At 41.7% G+C, this 26,582-nt stretch overlaps 1 protein-coding gene across 1 annotated transcript in view; it reads right to left on the reverse strand.

The window, feature by feature from the left end:
* The window catches only part of IDH1 (isocitrate dehydrogenase (NADP(+)) 1), a 34,800-nt gene extending 15,209 nt beyond the window's left edge, over nucleotides 1-19,591 (reverse strand). Inside the window, exons 1-4 of the mRNA XM_060782584.2 lie at nucleotides 19,348-19,591; nucleotides 10,491-10,618; nucleotides 5,687-5,978; nucleotides 4,353-4,458 (exon numbers count right to left, since the gene is read on the reverse strand). Coding sequence (XP_060638567.2) covers nucleotides 4,353-4,458; nucleotides 5,687-5,978; nucleotides 10,491-10,612 — 520 coding nt within the window. The 5' untranslated portion in view covers nucleotides 10,613-10,618; nucleotides 19,348-19,591. The remainder of the gene's footprint in view (nucleotides 1-4,352; nucleotides 4,459-5,686; nucleotides 5,979-10,490; nucleotides 10,619-19,347) is intronic.
* Between the last annotated feature and the right edge of the window lie 6,991 nt (nucleotides 19,592-26,582).

Genomic DNA, 26,582 nt, shown 5'->3' on the forward strand with positions numbered 1-26,582 from the left:
TGCCATGAACCCTCTTCTCCACCAGGGGCTCCTCTTGAAGCTGGCCAATCAGAGACCATATGCAAATAGCTCCACTGCGGCAGCCAATCCGAATGTTGGAACTTTCAGGCTGGCCAATCAAAACGCTGGCACATACACCGCCCTATGTCCTTCCTCTGTCCGATACAAACAAACACTCTTCTTTATTATATATATAGATATAGATATAGATTTTACTCTGTTATTATAATTGTTTTGATTACATGTATTAGTTCACTCTATTTACTATTATTATTATTACATTTACATTATTTTACTCTATTATTACATTTATTAATTTACTCAATTTATTATCATTATTACATTTATTATTTTGCTCTACCCATTATTATTATTATTATTATTATTATTACATTTCCATTATTTTACTATATTATTATTTTTATTACATTTATTATTTTACTCTATTGTTATTCGAAGGATATGTAAGCACATTTACATTGAAGGAGGTTAGAATAATGGTTTAATCAGAATTAGAAAGTCTTATCTTAAATCACAGTTTTATGTAAATATTTAAAAAACATTTAACCTACTTGTGATAAAATTAGCTGCCTCAGCTTATATTCAAGTCAGCTTATCCTCAAGTATATACAGGTAATTTGTGTTCCATGTAATATATATGAGTCATGGGTAGGGGCTTTTGAGATTTTCCTCTTTCTACCAAACTCTATTCCTTTTTTTGGACAGATTCCTAATCCAAAAGGAGCAAATCGTTATGAGTAATAGGGGCAGTTAATGACTGAAGTAATCATTAACCTCAACGAGAGAAATAGTAATAGTAATGAGTAATGGGGGCAGTTAATGATTGCAATAATCATTAACTGCAATGAGAGAAACTGTGCACTAAGTAGAAGTTGAGTATCCGTTGTCTAGAAATCCAGAATGCTCCAAAATTGTGGCTGAGATAGTGAAACCTTTGCTTTCTGATGCCTCAGTGGACACAAACTTTATTTCATGCACAAAAATATTTTTAAAAATATATTGTGTCTAAAGTTGCCTTTAGGCTATATAAAACCTAAACGAATATTGTGTTTAGGCTTGATTCCCATTTTAAGGATATCTCATGATGTAGATGCAAATATTCCAAAGCTCCCCCTGCCCCAAGATCCAAAATACTACTTCTCCCAAACATTTCATATAAGGCATACGCAACCTTTAATAGGATGTGTTCTTTACAAACTAACTTTCTCTGTCCTGCCTCTCCAGTGTCTTGTATGACTTGGCAACCGTTACTTGTACCACTTGGGTGGTATTATAGAGAAAGTGCCACAAAGATCACACAGCTTCACCAGATCTCAGCAGACATTCCTCAGCACTCTTAAGATGTTCCCATAATATACGCATCTTCTGCCTGCAGGCTTGCCAGTAGCCATGGAAGTTTGGGCTAAATAGCTCACATTGCCAGTTTATTTCAATTTGAGAACAAAAGTGAAAGAGACTCAACAGTAGCTTGGTCACCCATTTGATTTGGAATTCTGGCTGGATGTAGAGTCACAGGATCTTGGAAAGTATGGCAAAGGCTGGCGCATAGAAGCAGCCGTTGACATTAGGCATGTGCAATCCATGGTTCTAAATGGTTCTAAAGTACTTACAAAACTAAAGTTCTGATGGTGAAAATTTCAGAACTCTAACAAAACTATCAAAATTTCATTATAAATGGCAGTTCCTAATAGGTTCTGTCATAAAAAATCGCCAATAATGAAATAATAATGACATTTTGAAAGTTTTGTTAGAGTTCTGAAATTTTCACCACCAGAACTTTAGCAATACTGTAGAAGGAAAGCACCAGCGCCCCCTAGTTTTCATAACCAGAACTTTAGTTTTGTAAGTACTTTAGAACCATTTAGAACCATGGATTGCACATGCCTAGTTGACATACATACACATGCTCTCATTTTAGCTTCCTTATGTCTTTCCTTGGGGCAATAATGCCTCAAGTCTTGAAGGATCCATTCTAGCATATAAACAAGACCGGATATTTTCTAAAAAGGAAAGAATTGCATTGCCAACACTTTCCACATAATTACTGTAAATTTCCTCCAGTACTATTTCTAAGAATGTCTGAAAAGTTCAAGGAATGGAGATTGTGAAATTCCTCCCACTTTATAGTGTCCCATTGTTTGCAAGGATCAATGCTTCAATGGTAAATGACCCCAAATTGTATTACGTCCTTGCATTTGCTCAACTAGAACACTGATAGAATAAATCCAAGCTGGTTTCACAGCTACTGATGTCACGTTTTGCAATCAGAAAATTGCACAAGTAATTGCACAACAATATAACTTAGCTTATCAGACTTCTCAGGCTCTGCCCTTGCCTCTGGCACAAAGCACAGGGCTGGGCATCCTAGGAGAAATGGTGACGCAAAACCAGGAACACCACTTTCCCCATAATTTGTGTGCTCTGCAAATAGTTTTCATGTAAAGTTACAAAAAGGAAGACATTTCTGGTAATTGAAAAAAAATTGATAGCCAGCAAGTCATTTGCTGTACAATTCCTAGTCCCACTACAGTGTCACCTACTGCTTGGCAGGCATGTATCCGGGGGGGGGAGGGGGGGGGGCTTGAGCGGCTTGAGCCTACCCCGAAATTCTCATGGTGGTCCACGAGAAGGCCTTACTGGTGCATTATTTAAACTGTTATGTTTATTCATATCATGATCTGATCACCATACTCAATATATCCCATATGCATGGGGGTATTGGGGTAATGATACAAAAGGTTTGCTAGGGTAGACCCTCTTTCACTCAGACTCAGCCCCCCCCCCCCCCCCGAATCAAAATCCTAGCTACGGGCCTGCTGCTTGGCCTTGTTAGGGATGGGAAGAGCAAATGATAACTAAGGGGGAATAGGAAACAAGATCTGCTTCATAGTTTTTCAGCTGTTTATCCCTTGTTATTTATTTATTAGTCTCCAAATAGAGTATCTGAAGAATAAAGGAACTGGCTGAGTATCCTAGAATCCAAGAATTGGAAAGGCTATCCAGTCCAACCACCTCCCATGCCATCCTTAACTGAAATACTTCAGACCAGAGGAGTTTGGATTTTTATTCGATTTTGGAATATCTGTGTTGACATATTCATGCATGATAACATGGAGATAGCACCCAAGTCTAAACATGAAATTCATTTATGTTTTATATATACCTTATACACCTAACCTATACACCTAAAATATTTTATATATACCTTATACAGGTAGTCCTCAAGTTACAAACATTCACGTTAGAAATGACTCATAGTTAAGAACAGGAAGAAGCAACAGGAAGTGAGAGAAATCTCACTTCTCATGGCAAAAAGGTGTCTCCACTGAAGCTTTATCCCAAATCTTTGTTTCCACAAGCAACAATTGTCAATCTGAACATTAGGAAGAACTTCCTGACTGTGAGAGCCGTTCAGCAGTGGAACTCTCTGCCCCGTAGTGTGGTGGAGGCTCCTTCTTTAGAAGCTTTTAAACAGAGGCTGGATGGCCATCTCTCAGGCGTGCTTTGAATACAATGCTCCTGCTTCTTGGCAGGGGGTTGGACTGGATGGCCCATGAGGTCTCTTCCAACTCTTTGATTCTATGATTCTAAGTTCAATTCTTACAGGGACAGAAAGTGAGGTGAAATTGTCTGAACAGAGCAAAACGAACTCCACGAGGGTGTAACCCCTTCCCTATGCGATTCAAAGCTACACACACACACGGTATTTTTAGTTGGAAAAAGTACCAGTTCTGACTTACAAACAAATTCAACTTAAGAACAAATCTACAGAAGCTACCTTGGTCTTAACTCGGGGACTGCCTGTACAGATAACCTGAAGGTAATACCATATACAATATTTTAAATAATTTTGTCCATGAAACAAGATTTCTGCACAGTAAGCCATCAGCAAACAAAGTCACTATCTCAGTGGACAATTTTGGAGCACTTTGGTTTTCAGAATTCCAGACAAGTGATGCTCAACTTGGATCATATTTTTTCCTTTTTCTCTCTTACATGATTCTTTTGACTTTCCAACCACAAATATCTTGATAATTGATTTGCCCCAAAGAAAAATGGGAAATTATTGTTTCCATTTGATGTTTGATGTTTTGTCTTATGTGCTTTTTATTTAATTTTAGTTTGTTAAGTTATAATTTGTATTTATATGTTGGGTTGTATAAATTTTGTTAGTATTGATGTATCGTTGTTGTATTCGAGCACTGAATGTTTGCCTTTTATGTTTGGAATCTGCCCTGAGTCCCTTTGGGGAGATAGAGCGGAATATAAATAAAGTATTATGATTATCATTATATTGAGAATTAATGCTGTCTTTATCTCAAAATACTTACTTTCAAAGTTATGGACCAAATAGGTTACAGGTTTGCTGCCATCCTTTGGCGTATAGATCATCTCTACCTTTCCAGGGCCAGGAACAACAAAGTCTGTAGCTCTGTACTGCAAGAGAAGAACAGCAAACAAAATGGCAGCTCTGATGGCCAATGCACAACATGCAGATGGCAGGTATACTTCTGTATATAACCTACCAGACTCCACCACATTTCCATTATCCTTCCATCAAAGGGGAGAAATAAAATGGGAAAGAACCACATTCCACTGACACATTTTCTGAACCGAGGGAAGGAAATTCAGTGATAGGGTTTGTTGTAGGTTCTTTCGGGCTATATGGCCATGTTCTAGAGGCATTCTCTCCTGACGTTTCGCAAGCATCCTCAGAGATTGTAAGGTCTGTTGGAACTAGGAAAATGGGTTTATATATCTGTGGAAAGACCAGGGTGGGACAAAGGACTCTTGTCTGCTGGAGCTAGGTGTGAATGTTTCAACTGACCACTTTGATTAGCATTTCATAGCCAAACGCAGCATTGCCCAAACACGAATCAAGGAACATGAAAGGCACTGCAGACTACTTCAACCAGAGAAGTCAGCCATAGCAGAGCACTTGATGAACCAACCTGGACACAGCATATTATTTGAGAACACAGAAATGCTGGACCACTCTCACAACCACCATGTCAGACTACACAGAGAAGCCATTGAAATCCACAAGCATGTGGACAATTTTAACTGAAAGGAGGAAACTATGAAGATGAACAAAATCTGGCTACCAGTATTAAAAAACTCTAAAATAAAAACAGCAAAACAGCAGAGGGAAACAATCAGGGACAGCTAATCACCTTTCAACAAAAGACTGCTCCAGGCACTGCCAGGCTATCAAATGCTAATCAAGGTGGTCAGTTGGATCATTCCCACCTAGCTCCAGCAGACAAGAGTCCTTTGTCCCACCCTGGTCTTTCCACAGATATATAAACCCATTTTCCTAGTTCCAACAGACATCACTACCTCTGAGAATGCTTGCCATATAGCCCAAAAAAACCTACAACAACCCAGTGATTCCGGCCATGAAAGCCTTCGACAATACATCAATACAGTGATAGTTTGTACAGATTCTGTCATGGCTGAATCTACTTTAATCATTAACAAAAATTGCAGCTCAACTCTATCCCAATCCACTAAAAGTTTGCAACAGAAGAGCTTTAAGTCAGTTAGTCATAAAGTGTGTCTATTGCTCTCTGTCCTTTGTAGTGTTTCACATGGCCTATTACATCACTACTCAAATAAAGCTTCATACCACAAGAGTATACATAAAGCAGCAAGAGATACTCACCTGATCTCCATAAGCATGACGGCCAATGATAATGGGTTTTGTCCACCCAGTTACTAAGCGGGGAATGTTTTTGCAAATTATGGCTTCTCTGAAGACTGTGCCCCCCAAAATGTTTCGGATTGTTCCATTAGGAGATTTCCACATCTGCTTCAGCTTGAATTCTTCTACCCTTTTCTCATCAGGAGTGATTGTGGCACACTTGATCCCAACATTGTACTTCTTTATCGCTTCTGCAGCTTCTACAGTGACTTTGTCATCGGTTGCATCACGATGCTCTATGCCCAAATCATAGCTGCAAGGAAGTCAACAAAATGTGATCGCTGGCAAAACACTTGATGGATCCATCCATGGCATTGCAACAAAAAAAAAAATTAAATTAGAGCTTTCCAGACAATGTGTTGTGACACATTAGTGTGTTGGCTGCAGTGTGTAAGAGAGCCCAAACATCGTTATGACAAAACATCTTGGAAATGTATGTTATTATTTGAAAAATCATATATTTTTTAATGTTTTTATAAATGAAAACGTTTCATGAGATATGTTGTGTCCCCATACATTTCGCTATTACAATGCATGTATGAGTCTGTATCTCTAATGTGGTCTAATTTCTGCCCTTTAAGCACTGGATTTTTCATTTTTTAGAATGAAAATCTAATTTGCTTTTAAGCAAATGCAAATCCATAATATAAAATACAAGTAATCCTCTAAGAGGGTTCAGAATGCCACTAGGAGAAGAAAAAAGGGGATATGAAGCTTGTCCACTGCTCAGTTTCTCTTCTCTTTTCTAGTTCAAGTGAAGAAAATGCCCATAAATCTTACTATAGCATCCAGATGAGTCATTTCAAAGTCTACATTGAGAATCATTTTTAAATGTTCCCAGGACAGCTGTCCATAGAAATCAGTGGGAGAAATCAAGGTTTTCAACGAACACTGTAGGTCAGTCTCCGAGCACTTTACAATCTTGCAATACTGTCCATCAATATTAAACTGCTATTGTAGGATCACCCGAAATCAGGGAAGTGCTGTACAACTTTCTTGCAATGTTTTTATCCATAGATTGTACATTAGACTGAGAAAGCAGTGTACAGAAACTTTACAGTGTAGTTCACTGTATTTTCCCAACTTGGAGAGGGATTCTGCCCAGAGAGAGCACCTTATGGCAGCCCTCCAAAGTTGTTCATTGTTAATATTGCAGGCTATGGAGCAGACAAATCTGGTTTAGATTCCTAGTCAACATTTCCCCATACTGCTCCGGTTGCAACAGAGACCAACCTGATCTTCTAGGCCAAATCCAACACTTAGGTCTTAATCATATGGAGGTGGGGAAAACAGGGAGAAACGGCGGTGAGCAGAGGAAACCATCTTACTCAATTCCTTCTGTCTTTCCTTGACTTGAGGGTTAGCCAGTCATCTCACATCCTTAACCATCTTTTCCCCAGTTCATCTAATCTTGGATAAAATCAGACTTCTGAAGATGGGTGTAAGTCTCTGTTTCCATGCACTGCAGAAACGGAATGAAACAGAATCCCACCGAAAGTGCCCTTACGTCATGTGATGGCCTCAGTAGAGCTCCATTTCCACAGCGCATAGAAACGGAGCCCTACACTCGCCTGATGAGGTCCTTAGAAACCTCACATTAATTGTGCATTTATATACCAAAAAGCATTTTAATGCACAATAACTTGCAACACCAGAGGCACTCCAGGTGGCCAGATACTGGTCAAAGGACATTTAACAGAATACCAAGTCTGCAATTTTTTTGTTTTGTTTGTTTGTTTGTCTGTTTTTAATGCAATACAACTGTTTTGGTTTGCTCCTGACAAGATAAATAAATAAATGCTTGCACATTATATGAATGAGAACAGGCTTGGTGCCAACTTTTGGTTTTCAGTCCCTTAGCTTTTGGCTTGAGGGGCATATATTAACATTTTGCCACATAAATCATTGATATGTTTTAAATAATTTTATGTGTCTGAATACTGCAACCAAACATGTAAGAGTAAGTGAGTAATATTAATACCTGAATTGCCGGGATATTTATGAAACAAACTGGATCAAAAGCAAACCACGAACCCATGTTGCTTCCAGGACAAAAAATAATAATAACATACTTCCAGGTTCCCTATGTGTGTGGCATTGCTGGCTATGCTATGAGTTGCTGATTCTGTTTTGGCAGGATCAGCAGGAACAGAGCGGCAAAGCTTGTTAGGCAGGTAGCTCATTCTTCAGAATAAAGACCAAAGTACAAAAGAAGTGGGGGAAAGGTGAAAGATTCCAGGGTTTCATTTCAAATTGACGCACTTAAAAGATCTTGCTGTACTTTTGTCAAGGCCCTGGAAGAGTGAGAGCTCTGACATCATCCTGGGCTAAAGGAAAGGGGAAGGGGCATGCCTTAATAGATGCCTTTTTAGACAACAATGACCAGAATCCTCCAGTGACACCTATGACATTTGGTGCACTGTACACCAACAAAGTAATGTTTTCAAGATCTGGTAAGGTAGCCAAGTGAGAAGCATCTTTTCTAGAAGACCACACCAAAGGAATAACAGGAAGAAAAGGGCGGGATGGGTAGCCATAATATCTGCATGTGGTGTAGCTACTTTGGACCAAGCAGAGGGTCAAAAGACTGAGATAAGAGGAGTACGGTAGCCCGAGTAGTTCAAAAGGAAACTTTAACCTATTCATTCTCTGGGTTGTTGTAGGTCTTTCGGGCTATATGGCCATGTTCTAGAAGCATTCTCTCCTGACGTTTCGCCTGCATCTATGGCAAGCATCCTCAGAGGTTGTGAGGTCTGAGGATACTTGTCATAGATGCAGGTGAAACGTCAGGAGAGAATGCTTCTATAACATGGCCACATAGCCCGAAAAACCTACAACAACCCAGTGATTCCAGCCATGAAACTCTTCGACAATACATATTCATTCTCTGTTTCCTCCTAAAATCCTTCCCCCAGTAACAAAATCCTTGTTGTATGCTGAGCGAGAAGAGCATTAAGAGGCGGAGTTCTGTTGCATTTGTTATGATTCTGAAATTATGGACTTTTTGCTCGGCACAGCTGCCTTTCCAGGAAAAAAAAATATTGGCATCTCATTTTTTCTAATTAACCCATAAAGCCAGAAGCTAATTGAAAAGTGCTGAAAATGCCAGGGGCCTTACACTTATATTCAAAAAGGATCCCAGTTGGGTGAGCCTGAGGCACTGCAAAGAATTGCTGCCTGAGTCATGAATTGTAACTATTTAAGTCTTACCTGAAGCTTTAGTTTTTTTAAAAAGCTAGGGATCTATCAACAAGAGCACAGGATTTTCTTTTTCAATGAACTTCAAACTGGCTAATTAAAAATGTTCACAAAGTTTAAAATTTATAATTTGAGGACATGGTTTCACCACGTTGAAGCTCCCCTGATATACTTGATCAGGGCTTCTTAAACTTTTTCCACTTGTGACCCCTTTTCCAGCTGAGATTTTTTTTGTGACCCTGGGTATATAAAATAGGTACAAAAATCAAACATTTACTGATGATTAATCAGCATTTGCATGGCTTGCTAATCAGGCTGATTTTTTTTTGAGAGAGAGAGAACAGCTTTAGCATTTTTTGCAGAGTCCACTGTAGACCTTGCACATTGTTACTAGTAGATTAATGTAGATGGCTGGTGTTCAGAAAGCTTTCATTTTTGCCAATGTTAATGACCCCAGAACTGAGCTAAGGGGATCCTATCTGAGCTCAGGACCCACAGTTTAAGAGGCAATGTACTAGATCAAGGGCAGGCAGCAGTGCCCACAGCCCTCTCCTCTGGAGATGATGGAAGTTATCATCCAACACATCTGGAGGCTGGCGAAAGCTGATCTAGATCCTGGAAAGCAATGAGTAAAGGCAAGAGAATCTGCGTAAAGTGGAAACAGACTATTATGAGACACTTACAAAATTTGTTTCTGTAAAACTTAGTGTAGTAATTGTGTTATAGAAGCACCGTTCCTGATACAAAGGAACTATACAGTTTTTTTTTCTGACATAGAGATTATTGTACATAGTCATTTGTAAGTCAACCCCATGTATAAGCCAAGGACAGTTTTTGGGACCAAAATTGTGGATTTTGATATGACCTATGGAAAAGTTGGATTTTTTTTTTCCAGAAGTAGTGACATGGCAAGCCTGACCACCATTTTTCTACTAAAGTCTTCAAAAGGGCCAGAAGTGGTGTTCGTTACTTCTTTTAGGGTCACCTGGGATAGGTGCTTACCTTTCAACACTCTATTCAGATATGGTACTTTTTTTGAAATAAGAATTAAGATACAGTATTTTTTTTCATGCCAGGAGCAACTTGAGAAACTGCAAGTCACTTCTGGTGTGAGAGAATTAGCTTCTGCAAGGACGTTGTCCAAGGGACACCCAGATATTTTGATGTTTTACCATCCTTGTGGGAGGCTTCTCTCACGTCCCTGCATGGGGAGCTGGAGCTGACAGAGGGAGCTCATCTGTGCTCTCCCCAGGTTCGAACCTGCAACTTGTCGGTCTTCAGTCCTGTCAGCACAAGGGTTTAACCCATTGTGCCACTGGGGGCTCCTGGTACAGTACTGACTCATGGATAATTCAGACCAGTTTTTTTGGTTGATTTTTTGACTAAAATTCCAAGACATAATCATGGGTATATAATTCATACACATAAAAAAATTGTCAATAATTCCCAAGAGAGAGAAATAAAGTTCAAACAAGATATTCTTGGTCATAATAAAGCGTGATGGACAAACACATAAAATAAATTGGACTTTCCCAACAATATTGAAGATTTTGTAAAGCTCACATACCTGTGAAGATCCAGATCAACATAGGGAAAGATCAGCTTTTCCTTGATCAGCTCCCATATTATACGCGTCATTTCATCCCCCTGCATCTCCACCACGGAGCCTCCATTGATTTTTTTAGACATTGTGACCTGAAAGGGAATAGAAAAGCATAATAAACAATACAGATCGTAGTAACACCCAAGAGGTAAACATTACAGGTGTAAATCTTGCTTTAGTCAGTTTTTGCAACCAAGAGAGGAAAATATTTTTTTTTCTTACTGGGAGAGATTATGAACATTATGCACTTTTTTGGGGATATTTTCTGACATTTTGGCACATTTCTACAAAAGATGTCATACAAATATTTTTACAAATAAAACTGCATTATATGGCAGTGTAGATCCAGCCATAGTTTCATGGTCACTACTTATGTGATTCTGGCACCTTCACACAATATATCATGAATGTTTCCAACATTACTGGAGTTATACAGATTCCCACTACAAGGAATCTACACAAATGAGATATGGGTGTGGTCCAAGCACTCCATTTCCATGAGGTTTCTAGCCACACAATCTGTGTAGGCAAATCTGCAGAAGTTCAGCCTCTGAGTTGGCACTGGTGCTTTCCTCTCCTCATGGAATAACACTCAACATGGGCCATATTAAAATCCATAATTTTGGTCCCAAAATATACCCTCAATTTATACGTGAGATTGATACATACTGGAGTAAATCATATTGGCTACTCTTCTTTTGGAGGTCAGAGTAACTGCAACTGAAATTTGGAGGGAGAGGTTCTCACTTGCAATGGGGCCAGGCTTGATAAAGATGTGCCTGCTCAGAGTCCAGAGCAATGGTCTCTACAATATAGAGGGAGGGTCTCTCATCAACTGCTGGAGTCAAGGCTTGAAGAACATGTGCCCAAGTGTCCGTCTTGCTTCCTCCAAGAGCTGGAGAACCACAGCCCAGTCTGATGTAGCAGAAAACCCTCTACAGATAGATCCCTTCTTTCCACAGAAGGGCAATTCTGGGTCTTACTCTGGGGCCCAATACTGGTCAAGTGCTAACATAAAAGTAAGATCTTGGATAAAGCACCATCTGCCCACATGAGGCCAAAGCAAACGCTACCAATTATGAAAGTGGAGACAGTGGTTTGAGCTCTGGACTAGGACTCTGGAGGCCAGGACTGGAATCTTGCCTTGGACGTGGGAACACATTGAGTGATCCTGGACAAGTCACACACTCCTAACCTCAGAAAGCCCTATGATAGCCTTAGGGTTGGTGTCCTCAAACTTTTAAAGCCGGTTCATGGTCACATTGACTGTACTCTGAAAACACAAACGAAATCCTATGCACAATGCACATATCATACTAGTAGTACTATATATATATATTAGCTGTCCCCTGCCACGCGTTGCTGTGGCCCAGTCTGTTGATCTGGAAAATAAAGTAATGAGAAAGTGTTGGTTTCTAATATATGTGATGTCTTTATGCTTGTGGATAAACAGTATTTCTTGCTGTTTCTATGTGTTGATGTAGAGAGTGTCTGGTTTGCCTACTCTGGAACATGCAATATGTCATTGTCCTTCTTTTAAGGATCTCTTTCAAATCTATGATACTATATCTGTGTGTGTGAATCATATATATCTATCTATATCTATGGCTGGATGGCTCTTTGTCAGGAGGGCTTTGATTACGTTTTCTTGCCCTGATGAAGGGAGTTGGATTGGATGGCCTTAAGTATTTTCTGTTGGTCATGGGGGTTCTGTGTGGGAAGTTTGCCCCGATTCTGTGGTTCGTGGAGTTCAGAATGCTCTTTGATTGTAGGTGAAGTGTGAATCCCAGTGACTACAACTACCAAATGTCAAGGTCTATTTCCCCCATCTGTGTTCATATTTGGGCATATTGAGTGCTTGTGCCAAGTTTGGTCCAGATCCATCGTTGTTTGAGTCCACAGTGCTCTCTGGATGTTGGTGAACTACAACTCCCAAACTCAAGGTCAATGCCCACCAAACCCTTCCAGTATTTTCTGTTGGTCATGGGAGTCCTGTGTGCCAAGTTTGGTTCAATTCCATCGTTGATGGAGTTCAGAGTGCTCTTTGATTGTAGGTGAACTATAAATCCCAGCAACTGCAACTCCCAAATAATAAAATCATAATTTTTGAGTGATGGTCACTCCTTGTGTTGTGAGACATTTTGTTGCCAAATGTGGTGTGATTTTGTTCATTGGTTCTTTTGTTTTTAAGGTACTCATTATGCACAGAGAAAGAACAATACAGTATTTAAAACGAAGGACAATTTTAACCACTTGGCAGCAATTCAATGGGAAGTGTGGGACTGCTTTTGGCTGATGCCATGTCAAATAGGATGGTTGTTGGCATGTGCCTTCAAGTCGTTTCAGACCTAGGGAGATCCTAAGTCAAAAGTTTGGGGCAGGTAAATAACCTTGTAGGGTCGCATTTGGCCCATGGGCCTTAGTTTGTGGATTCCTCCCTTAAGACCTCCATAAATTGGAAATTACCTGCAGACACAACAACAAAGTGTTTGACATGGGAGGCCAACTGTTGCCCATTCGTGTAATGAGCCAATTCCTTTCAATTAAGTTAACACAAACAGGTTTAATGTATCTACTTTGTCGAACCATGGAGTATTTTATTGCCAAAACACCGAAAGTACAACAAACACAGAAATTTCCCTTTTTTCCTGTAATGTTTTAGGTGCTAAAATTGAATCCTGGCATAGTTTAGGATTCCAGAAGTCAGAACAAAGCATTCAAGTCCATGGGGTAAGGAGCTATGTCTCCTACTTGTACCTTGATCCCGTTCAACAAAAGCACTGTTATAAAAGATTTCATGGCTTACTTATAATCCTTGCTAGTTTTTGTTGCTAACAGCGATCAACAAAGAGCAATGACTTGGCATTTTTTTTTCTTCAGAAGAGATACAGTTTCCTATACTCAAATGTAAGCCTTTGATGCAAAAAAATTCAAATCTGATTATTATTTACTCCCACTCTACAATTTTTAGAAGCTATTTCTCATGCCACACTTAGATTGCACAACTGAGATTCTTCCTATGAGAAGATCCAGAAATGTATTTAAAAATTAAATTTCATTCAGCTTCCTGGGACTCCTTTTCAGTCAAACTCGTGGTGCCCAGATATCTTTGCTTCACAGCAGAACTCGTGCCAACTCTATCCACATACATCCTGGTCCGTGCTTTCCCTTCTCCTCATGACACTGAAGTGCCATTCATGGCTGAGAACAGTCCACATTTGTTCATACAGTGTGAATTAGCATAGACTGCTTAAGACAAATTTCCAAAATCAGGTGATTCACTAAATGCGATACTACAATCCCATTAGCTCTATTCACAGGATAGATTTTTTTTTGGTCATGTCAGGAGCGACTTGAGAAACTGCAAGTTCCTAAAAGTGGCACTATGAGTACCGTCCAGACAACCCCTTCCATAATTAGAGAACCATTGCCAAAACACTGTCTTCTCTCTCATTAAAAGATTCCTCCCCACTGACAGAGGTACTTGTTGAAACGAGGAATAGACAACAATTTTTAAATTGTGGGCCGGCTGGCACAAGAAGAGACATGAAACATAGAACACTGAAATAAGGAATCTATTCCCAAAGAAGCCATTTCAGGGAAAGTGAGAAAAGTAAAACATTTCTTACTAAAAGATTTCAGATGTATAGCAGACGAGACAGAATTTCCTGCTATATATATAAATGACAGCTTAAGAAAAGAACTAGCCTGCTGCTAAACTTTTAAGTCATATTTTGCTTCTCAAAAATTCCTTGCCTAGAGCAACAGGTTAGCTTTGAAAATGAAGCAAAGGGGGAAAAGATGGTCAATGATATCTCTTCACCTTTCCCCCACTTTGTGAGAAACCTGAATGGAGCTCCAAAGAAGATTCCATCCCGACCGTGAAATGCAAATGTGTGTTACGCAAATGTATATTAAACAAATTATTTATTCTGTGTCACAAATGTCTTAATATAAACACACAGATGAAAAATATTGTTCATTTCAAAAGTTCAAAAGTCTGCTCTTGTTTTAAGTCCTACAGCATGTCACGTGGCGGTTTTAATTTGATTTCTGTTTAGAATTCCATTTGTTTACTCCTTGTAAACAGAGACAAATTCCAAACAACTGTAAAAAAATCCAGAATAAAGCATTGCAAAGAATGAAGGCAGAGGATGAATTAACTGCTCATATTTTATTCAATCATATGAAACATTAAAACATTGTGTTGTCAAAAGCTTTCGTGGCTGGAATCACTGGGTTGCTGTGAGTTTTCGAGGCAGTATGCCCATGTTCCAGGACTATTCTCTCCTGATGTTTGCCACATCTATGGCAGGCATTCTCAGACAAGCATCCCGAGCCCTGAGGATCACCAGGGAAGGAATCCCACTGGAGCATTGAAGCACACCCAAATACCTGGGAGTCACCCTGGACCGTGCTCTGACCTACAAGAAGCACTGCCAGAACATCAAGCAAAAAGTGGGCGCTAGAAATAATACCATACGAAAGCTGACTGGCACAACCTGGGGATCACAACCAGACACAGTGAAGACATCTGCCCTTGCGCTATGCTACTCGGCTGCTGAGTGTGCATGCCCAGTGTGGAACACATCTCACCACACTAAAGCAGTGGATGTGGCTCTTAATGAGACATGCCGCATTATCACAGGGTGTCTGCGCCCTAAACCACTGGATAAATTACAGTGTTTAGCTGGTATTGCACCACCTGACATCCGCCGGGAAGTAGCAACCAATATCATAAATGAGGGTTGTTTCCATGAAGGGGACATGGGTAGGGAGAATAATAGGAAAATGGGGAAATGGTTTTCCTCCTTTAACCCACCCTCCACCCTCATAAAATGGATGATTTCTCTCTCTCTAGCGCCCCATTGTGGCCTCCGCCCGGTCACTGCTGTTTCCTATACAAAAGACAGAAAAGTTGTGCAATAAAAGCATGCAATATGTACAATATCACAACAATATTAGCCTTATCAGGGGATTTTTCATGGGGTGAAAAATGTTCAAGGTCACCCCATGGGTTTTCTGTGACTGATCAGGGATTTAAACCCTGTTCTCTGACATCAAGGGATTCATCTACACTACACCCTATGCCCTACACCACTGGAGAAATTACACTGCTTAGCCGGTATTGCACCACCTGACATCCGCCGGGAAGTAGCAGCCAATAGTGAAAGGACCAAGGCAGAGACATCTCCAGCTCATCCCCTGTTTGGGTATCAGCCAGCATGTCAACGACTTAAATCAAGAATTAGTTTTCTAAGATCTAGAGACACTTGCTGGAACACCTCAGCAAGCGAGAGTCCAAAAGTGGCAGGCTCAAACCCAGAACCTCAATAAATGGCTGATACCAAATGAGAGACTCCCTCCTGGGCACACAGAAAACTGGGCAACTTGGAAGGCGCTGAACAGACTGCGCTCTGGCACCACGAGATGCAGAGCCAACCTTCAGAAATGGGGCCACAAAGTGGAAACCACGACATGCGAGTGTGGAGAAGAGCAAACCACTGACCACCTGCTGCAATGCACCCTGAGCCCTGCCACATGCACAATGGAGGACCTTCTTGCAGCAACACCAGAGTGGCCAGATACTGGTCAAAAGACATTTAATCAACTGCCAAGCTTGCAAACTTTGTGTTTTGTTTTCTTGTCTGTTTGTTTTGTTAAAAATGTAATACAACTGTCTGGTTGCTCCTGACACGATAAATAAATAAATAAATAATCCTCAGAGGTTGTGAAGTCTGTTGGAAACTAGGCAAGTGAGGTTTATATATCTGTGGAATAATGTCCAGGGTGGGGGAAAGCATTCTTGTCTGCTTGAGGCATGTGTGAATGTTGCAATTGGCCACCTTGATTAGCCCTGAATAGCCTTGCAGCTACAAAGCCTGGCTGCTTCCTGCCTAGGGGAATCCTTTGTTGGGAGGTGTTAACTGGGCATTCCACAGGTATATAAATCCTACTTGACTAGTTTCTAACAGACATCACAACCACTGAGGAGGCCTGCCATAGATGTGGGCGAAATGTCAGGAGGGAATGCTTCTGGAACATGGCCATACAGCCTGGAAAACTCACAGCAACCCGTTAAAACATCGCCCTGGCTGCACTGTGGTTATTGCAAATAAAACATCTGACACTCCGAAGGGATTGCAAAACAACATTTCAAGAGGGAAAAACTGCGCCAGAAAAAGGGAATTAGCAAATCTAATTTCTTCAGGAAATAAAGCACAGATACTACTTTGAATGGTGCTGAATTTCTGTTAAATTTGGGACTAGCTGAAAATAAAAAGGCAATTCTTACTGCACAAAAAGAACAAGTAACATATTGTATTTCATGTTTTTTAAAAAGGGAAGAGATTTGTGTGTACAAAGCAAATATTGCATTGGGGGCAGAAGGCCTTTTCATTGAGAAGGCAGCTGAACACCTTGATTCGATCTGAATCACATCCTGATCTAACACGCTTGATGGGCAGCTGCTTTCAAAGACTGATTTCTTCAAATGCATAGTTTCGGCGGAAGGCCAGTGACACACTATCTCACACTTAAGGTGCTGCATTTCATGAATACTTTAGAGATATTGGATCTTTAGTACTCATGCTGTGTACATCTCAAGCCTGATACAGATCACCTGATCTGAGTACATAGTCCAATTAAAGAGCAGTACTGAGAATTCATTCACTAGATTTTCTTTTCGTTGCATAGACTCTAAAATATGTTGATTTCTTTGCATTTGAAATGAACCACCCAATGGCCATTCTGTACACATGCTACCTCAAAAAACAAGAGCTGGTTCTATCTAATTCCTCAAGCAAAAGAAGGACTTTCTGCTCCAGGGAATTCTGGATTAATCTGTTGTTATTGAAATAATAATAATAATAATAATAATTATTATTATTATTATTATTATTTACTATATTTGTATACCGACTCAGGGCGGTTTACAATGGCAACAATTCAATGCCCAAAAACACCATAAAACATTTTAAAACATTAACATTATACAGAATTGTAGCACATTTACATCTTCCGTGGCCATATAAAATTTAGATAATCTGCTTTGAACTAAATGATCTGGCAGTGTAGACTCGTACAATCCAGTTTGAAGCAGATCATGTGGATTACCTGCTTTGATAATCTGGATTATAGGGCAGTGTAGAAGGGGCCTGAGTGGCAGGCACATCACAGAAATAATCTGCATTAAATGACAAGGTTGCGATCGGGTTTAAACTGGGCGTGACAGCATACAGAACAGTTTTGATCAGTTCGGTTTTGGAAACAAAAGAAGGAGGAACCGAATCAACGTGAACAGAAAGCAGAAGGAAACTCTGTCCCCTTCTATACAACTGTATAAAATCCAGATTGAACTGGATTATATGGTAGTGTGAACTCGGGTAATATTGTGGATTATCTGCCTTGATATTCTGGATTATATGGCTGTGTGGAAGGGCCCTAAATAAACTTTCCAGCTTTTTGCCTTTCTATTCTTGAACCTTGATTTCCATAGGGACATAATAAACTGCGATGGTCAGAATGGGTAGCTCTTGTATCACCTTTAAAAATCACCAATTTATTATCTTGTCCTATCTGATCGTTCCAATCAACTCCTTTGGGCTGCACGCAAAACAACAATTTACCAAAATACATGATCCTGTGCTTTTCTTTCCCATTTCTGGCCGAATAGCTTAATTACAGCATTACAAAAAGGGGACTCAGAGTGGCTTACAAGATATATATACATACAATATATTATTAGCATAGTACAATATCAGTAGTATATATCACTACATTGTACTATACCATTATATTGCAATATTATTAGTAATGATTACATGTAATATAAAATATATAATTATAATATTGTATTATTATTACTAGTATTATACTATTATTATACTATATGTTATATTATACTATACTATATATTATATTATTAGTACAAGTATTATTATAGGAGCCCCCGGTGGTGCAGTGGGTTAAACCCTATGCCGGCAGGTCTGAAGACTGACAGGTTGCAGGTTTGAATCTGGGGAGAGTGCAGATGAGCTTCCTCTGTCAGCTCCAGCTTTCCATGCGGGGACATGAGAGAAGCCTCCCACAAGCGTGGTAAAACATCCTGGCGTCCCCTGGGCAACATGCTTGAAGACAGCCAATTCTCTCACACCAGAAACAAATTGCAGTTTCTCAAGTCACTCCTGACACGACAAAAAAAATCTGAGTATACACTGCCATATAATCCAGTTCAAAGCAGAGAATCTGGATTTTATACAGTGTTCTAAACCCTAGTATTATATTGTATTATATTATAAATATTATATTATATTATTAGCCCTTTTACAGCACAAGACTCTCTGCGGTTCAGTGGATCAGAGCTGAGCTCCACCCAATGCAATGCTTGTCAGCCTTGGAAAGTGACACTGGGGTGGGGGATCTACATTGTAGAATCAATGCGATTTGTTGTCGAAGGCTTTCACTGAGTTGATGTAAGTTTTTCGAGCTGTATAGCCAGGTTGCAGTAACATTCTCTCATGACGTTTTGCCATAGATGCAGGCGAAATGTCAGGAGAGAATGCCACTGGGAAAAAAACTCACAGCAACCCATCAAGGCAGTGTGTTGCCCCTTTGTTGCAATGCTATGGAATCGGGGGGGGGGGAGGGGGGAAGCTGTCGTTTGACAAGATCCCTGCCAAAGAGAAGCCTAAATGGGGCCTGATTCAAGTGCAGATCCCAGGATTGTAGAGTATTCATTCTACACTACAGCCCAGATTGACTCCAGGGATCAGAAACAACAAAGCAAGCCACTAAGATGCAGGAGACCCTGGAGGCTCACCTCTCTGGCTGGGGATACAGATCCTTGAAGGTCTCTCTCCAAAGTGACAGCTCAGTCCAATGGCCCCCTCTGTGTCTCTGTCTGTGTCTGTGCCAGGCTGTGTTCCTTTTTGGGCGTAGCACCGTCTGCAGAGGCTTAAAGGAGGGCAGAGGGGGACCCGCCTCTTTCTTCCTTTCTCCTCCTCCTCTGTCTCTGGATGACAAGCCCTTGGCCGGCCCAATGGAGGAGGAAGGGCGGAGGGCTCCTCGCCAATGCACGCCTCCCACGCAGATGGGAAGCAAGAGGCAAGGAAGGAAGGGAGGAGGAGGGAAAGAAGGGAGGAAGGAGGGAGGGAACAAGGCGGAGGCAAAGGCTACATCTGCACCACCCCCTAGCATTGATTCCACAGTGTAGCAGCACCCTTGGACTTGCCCAAGGTCTAGACCAAGCATGGGCAAACCTTGATCCTCCAGGTGTTTTGGACTTCAACTCCCACAATTCGGAATTGTGGGAGTTGAAGTCCAAAACACCTGGAGGACCAAAGTTTGCCCATGCCTAGTCTAGACCAGTGGCTCTCAACCTTCCTAATGCTGCCACCCCTTCATAGAGTTCCTCATGTTGTGGTGACCCCCCAACCATAACATTATTTTTGTTGTTACATCATAACTGTAATTTGGCTACTGTTATGAATCTATAGAAATAAAAATGTAATGTTTGGTTGTGGGATTAACATAACTCAAAAACCACTGGACGAATCAACACCAAATTTGGACACTACACCCCTAACAGACCAGTGAGTGACCATCACTCATAAAACCCCTCCAAAAAACAGCGGAAAGGACTTAAGAAAACCCCAAACCCAAATGACAATACAGACAAAAATGAAAAGAAGAGGAAGGGAAGGAAAGAAAGAGAGAAAGAGGGAAGGAAATAAAGAAAGAGAAAGAGGGAGGGAGGGAGGGAAAGAAAGAGAGGGGGGAAGAAAGAGAGAAAGAGGGAGGGAAAGAAAGAGAAAGAGGGAGGGAAAAAAGAAAGAGGGAGGAAAGAAAGAGAAAGAGGGAGGGAAAGAAAGGAAGGAAGAAAGAGGGGGAGAAAGAAAGAGGGAAGGAAAGAAAGAGGGAGGGAGGGAGGGAAAGAAAGAGAGAGAGAGAAGGAAAAAAAGAAAGAGAAAGAAGGAAGGAAAGAGAAAGAGGGAGAGAGGGAAAGAAAGAAAGAAAGAAAGGGAGAGAAAGAGATAGAGAAAGAGGGAGGGGGAAGAGAGAAAGAGGGAGGGAAAGAGGTAGAGAAGGTAGAAAGGAGAGAAAGTAGACAGAAAAGAAAAAGGAGGAAGGAAGGAAAGAGGGAGTGAAGGAAGGAAGGAGGTAAAGGAGAGAAAAAGGGAGGGAAGGAAAGAAGGAAAGAGAGAAGGATGGAAACAAAAAGTGAAGGAAGGAAGGAAGGAAAGAGGTAGAGAAGGAAGAAAGGAGAGAAAGAAGGAAAGAAAGGAAAAAAGGGAAGGAAGGAAGGAAGGAAAGCGGGAGCAAAGGAAGGAGAGAAAGAAGGAGGGAAGCTTGGCCACAGCAACGCATGGCGGGTACAGCTAGTTGTAATTGAATTATCTGAATTGCAGGATGTATTTTAATTCACTGGACAAAATTTAGCACAAATATGTCCAAATTTGAATACTGGTGGAATGGGGGGGGGGGTTGATTTTGTCATTTGTGAATTGTAGTTGCTGGGCTTTATAGTTCATCTACAATCAAAGAGCATTTTGAACTCCACCAACAATGGACTTGAACCAAACTTGGCATGCAGAACTCCCATATTGGAAGGGTTTGGTGGGTATTAACCATGCGTTTTGGAGTTGTAGTTCACCTACATCCACTGTAGACTCAAGCAATGATGGATCTGAACCAAACTTGGCATGAACACTCAACATGCCCAAATGTGAACACCAGTGTAGTTTGGGGATACAGACCTTGACATTTGGGAATTGCAGTTGTTGGGATTTATAGTTCACCTACAATCAAAGAGCATTCTGAACTCCATCAACAATATAATTGAACCAAACTTGGCACACAGAACTCCCATGACCAACAGAAAATACTGGAAGGGTTTGGTGGGCATTGACCTTGAGTTTTGAAGTTGTAGAGTTGTAGTTCCCCGCATCCAGAGAGCACTGCAGACTCAAACAATGATGGATCTGGACTAAACTTGGCACGCATACTCAATATGCCCAAATGTGAACACTGGTGGAGTTTAGGGAAAATAGACCTTGACATTTGGAAGTTGTAGTTGCTGGGATTTATAGTTCACCTACAATCAAAGAGCATTCTGAACCCCACCAAAGATGGAATTGAATCAGACTTGGGCCACACAGAACTCCCATGACCAACAGAAAATACTGGAAGGATTTGCTGGGCATTGACCTTGTGTTTTGGAGTTGTAGTTCACCTACATCTAGAAAGCACTGTGGAGTCAAACAATGATGGATCTGGACCAAACTTGGTTCGAATACTCAATATGCCCAAACACGAATACGGAAAATACCATAGCCAAGAAGGGATTCAGATCCTGATCTCCAAAGTCATGGTCCAACACCCAAAACACAAGTACAGCAGGCTACATCATATTAATATAAAAGTTTAAATTTTTTTTAAAGGAGTAAACAATTTATAAGTTGGGTTGTTGTAGGTTTTTCCGGGCTATATGGCCATGTTCTGGAGGCAATTTTTCTCCTAACGTTTCGCCTGCATCTATGGCAAGCATCCTCAGAGGTAGTGAGGTCTGTTGGAAGTAGGAAAAAATGGGTTTATATATCTGTGGAATGACCAGGGTGAGACAAAGGACTTTTGTCTGCTGGGGCTAGGTGTGAATGTTTCAGCTGATTACCTTGATTAGCATTCAATGGCTTGGAAGTGCCTGGGGGGGGGGATCCCTTGTTGAGAGTGATTTTATGTGCCTGTTTGTTTCCCCTCTGTTGTTTTGCTGTTGTGATTTTTGAGTCCTTTAATACTGGTAGCCAGATTTTGTTCATTTTCATGGTTTCTTCCTTTCTGTTGAAATTGTCCACATGCTTGTGGATTTCAATGGCTTCTCTGTGTAGTCTGACATGGTGGTTGTGAGAGTGGTCCAGCACTTCTGTGTTCTCACATAATACGCTGTGTCCAGGTTTATTTATTTATTTATTTATTTCGTGTGCTTCTACCCCGCCCTTCTCAACCCCCGAGGGGGGACTCAGGGCGGCTTACAAAAGGCACATCTTGGTGCCTACACAAATACAATCTATATATATAAATCTGTTAGGTTGGTTCAACCGGACAGCAAAACTCCACAACCCCCCAACGAAATTTAACCAAAATTCCCATGCCCATAACACAACCCACAAGGTACAAACATATCTACTCAAAATGAAAAACAACACAACAACACACTCACAAAACGGCAAAACAACTGAGCATGCGCATTGGTGCCCAGCCGCAAGTTCCCTGGCGCGCGCACACAGTCTTCTGGCCAACGTTCCCTCTGCGGAAGCCATGCCCACTCCAAGCCCCGCCGCGCCGCTTCCCGCACACACACACCCCCTGCCGCATGCACACACACAACCCCACGCTCCATCACTCCCCCCGCCACCGCACACACACACGCAACCCCACGCTCCATCACTCCCCCCGCTGCCGCACACACACATGCAACCCCACTCCCCCCGCCGCCGCACACACACACGCAACCCCACGCTCCATCACTCCCCTCGCCGTCACACACACACGCAACCCCACGCTCCATCACTCCCCCCGCCGCCGCACACACACACGCAACCCCACGCTCCATCACTCCCCCCGCCGCCGCACACACACACGCAACCCCACGCTCCATCACTCCCCCCGCCGCCGCACACACACACGCAACCCCACGCTCCATCACTCCCTCCGCTGCCGCACACACACAACCTCACTCCCCCCGCCGCCGCACACACACACGCAACCCCACGCTCCATCACTCCCCCTGCCGCCACACACACACACGCAACCCCACTCCCCCCACCGCCGCACACATACACGCAACCCCACGCTACATCACTCCCCTGCCACCGCACACACACACATGCAACCCCACGCTCCATCACTCCCTCCGCCGCCACACACATGCAACCCCATGCTCCATCACTCCCCCCGCCACCGCACACACACACGCAACCCCACGCTCCATCACTCCCTCGCCGCCGCACACACACATGCAACCCCACGCTCCATCACTCCCCCCGCCGCCGCACACACACACGCAACCCCACTCCCCCCGCCGCCGCGCACACACACGCAACCCCGGGCTTCATCATTCCCCCCGCCGCTGCACACACATAATAGTCCAGATATCTACCTCAACTTTGATAAGTTTTACTATAGGCCACAGCAACGCGTGGCAGGGCACAGCTAGTAACATATAAAACCAGCAATTAAATGGTCAACAATTAAAACAATTAAAAACAACAATATATCACATAATCAATAGCCAATCTCAGACACAGCGTTCGCCAACTCAGAGTTCATATTTCGTTCCAGGTTGGTTCATTAGGTGCTCTGCTATGGCTGATTTCTCTGGTTGGAGTAGTTTGCAGTACCTTTCATGTTCCTTGATGCGTGCCTGGGCGCTGCGTTTGGTGGTCCCTATGTAGGCTTGTCCACAGCTGCATGGTACACGGTAGACTCCTGCAGAGTCTGGTCATTCCACAGATATATAAACCCATTTTTCCTACTTCCAACAGACCTCACTACCTCTGAGGATGCTTGCCATAGATGCAGGCGAAACGTCAGGAGAAAAATTGCCTCCAGAACATGGCCATATAGCCCGGAAAAACCTACAACAACCCAGTGATTCTGGCCATGAAAGCCTTCGACAATACAAATTTATAAGTTAAAATACTGCATATTAAAATATTACAATGCAGTTGAAAACTATCCGTAAACCCTTTAAAATGCTTAAAAACAATGTCACATAGCATTAAAAGTACAACTCTAGTCAGTGGCAATAATGCCCTGCCTGGGGCTTTCTTGGCTCAGGACTTTGGCCATACACATACTCTGTGTATGCTTGAAGGCAGGGGGCAGTCCTGTAGCAAAAGAAAGGTGGGATATACACTGAATAAAGGAGAGAAAGTAGAAAAGAAGGAAGAAGATGACCCTAGGCTCTCAGAGTGACTTATAAATTGCTTAATTTGCAGGTCCTTGCTTTTAGGTTTGCAATGTAAATAAAATAGGGCAAACAAGGAAAGGAAAAGTGATTGAGTCCAGCAGATACTGCGTCATCTTCCCTCCTCCCAAGGCTAGGCAGTAGTCATTGTGATGGAGGGAGGGCCTCCTATCTGTTTTTGGGCCTAGGACCATCATTTTACTTGTAAATTTTTTAAAGGAATTGGTTTCAATGCTTCAAAGAACTTTAGTGTTATTTTATGGCCCAAAGAATAGAACTTTAATTAAGTGTTTAGTCCAGTGCTACAAGGTTTGGCTGTACTGCTATCTCAGGTCCAAATCGGATACGCTGTCACTGGGCAAACAAATGATGGCCCAGGTCAGAAAATTGCACAATTAATTCCGCAAACTTTGCGCTTTTGGGTATTTCAGCATCAAAGATGTCACATCGATCAATGTGTGCTTTCGTGGATATGTGGCCCTGCTTTCTATAGATTGTCATGTTTGCAATGTGCAAAAACCACATCTTTGGGATTTCTAAAAGATAATCACTTGGGAAAATATCTTCTTGCTTATGCTAACCAAGGATTATGAAGATGGGAATGACAACTGTATCTTGAATGAATTAGGCAGACATTAGTAACAAACCCCTTATAAGTAAACATAATGTATTGTAACAGTATAGGTTAAAGGTAAAGGTTTTCCCCTGATATTAAGTCAAGTTGTGTCTGACTCTGGGGGGTGGTGCTCATCTCCATTTCTAAGCTGAAGAGCCGCTGTTTTCTGTAGACGCCTTCAAGGTCATGACTGCATGGAGTGCCGTTACCTTCCTGTCGAAATGGTATCTATTGATCCACTCACATTTGCATGTTTTCGAACTGCTAGATTGGCAGAAGCTGGGGCCGACAGCGGAAGTTCACGCCGCTCCCCGGATTCGAACCTGCAATCTTTCGGTCAACAAGCTCAGCAGCTCAGTGCTTTAACCCACTGCGTCACCAGAGGCTCCAATCTAACAGTATATAGGGATTAAAAGCATTTATTGTATACCAAATTGGCTATTTTGTAGGATGTGAATTGCAAGTGTGGCCATCTCTCTCTTTATGGTTATGATAGTATACACCAGGGGTCCTCAAACTTTTTAAACAGATGGCCTGGTCACAGTCCATCAAACTGTTAGAGGGCCAGATTATAATTTGGAAAAAAAATGAATGAATTCCTATGCACACTGCACATATCTTATTTGTAGTGCAAAAAACTTAAAACAATATAATAATTAAAATGAAGAACAATTTTAACAAATATAAACTTATTAGTATCTCAATGGGAAGTGTGGGCCTGCTTTTGACTGATGTGATAGGATTGTTGTTGTGGTTGTGTGCTTTCAAGTAATTTCAGACTTAGGTTGACCTTGTGTGAGGGTCGGGTAAATGGCCTTGGAGGGCCGCATCCGGCCCCCGGCCCTTAGTTTGAGGACCCCTGGTATACACACAGGTAATGGTACCTACTAGTGAAAGCTGCATACCTCATGCTTGTTTCACTTTTCACCTCACTCACAGGTTCATATGTCTTTGGCTAAACATGAACAAATGTTTAGAGAACGAGTGATTAGTCATCTAGTTTTAGATCTATTTCTTGTATTAGCTGTGATATTTGAGATGAGAAAAAGATTTGAACACCGGGAATTGGGGTGTTGGATTTTTCTCTGTAACTTACCTGCTTGTACAGTTATGTAGGGAAGGGAAAATGGTTCTATGTGCGCACTTTGATTTTTTTTGTTTGCCCTTGCACTATACAACCCCAGAGTGTCTTCCATGGGCATTGACCTGAGTGGATACAGCCCAGCTCAGGGGCCCCATTTAGCCAGCAGCAGGGACTGGATTTGATTGCCAGGCACGGGACAGTCCAGATAGGATTAATTTGGCTGTGAAGTGATGCTGGATCCCATTGGCAAAAGAACTGGAATGCTCCTCTGCTACATACTACCTGCTGCTTCATGTTCCACCAATCATATAGCAGTAACAAGCACCAGATTTTGGCACTAAAAGAACTCTTCAGGAGACCTGGAACTACAAACTAGTTCCAGAAAAGGAA

Source organism: Anolis sagrei, chromosome 1 (genome assembly GCF_037176765.1).
Source record: "Anolis sagrei isolate rAnoSag1 chromosome 1, rAnoSag1.mat, whole genome shotgun sequence".
Taxonomy (NCBI): Eukaryota; Metazoa; Chordata; class Lepidosauria; order Squamata; family Dactyloidae; genus Anolis; species Anolis sagrei.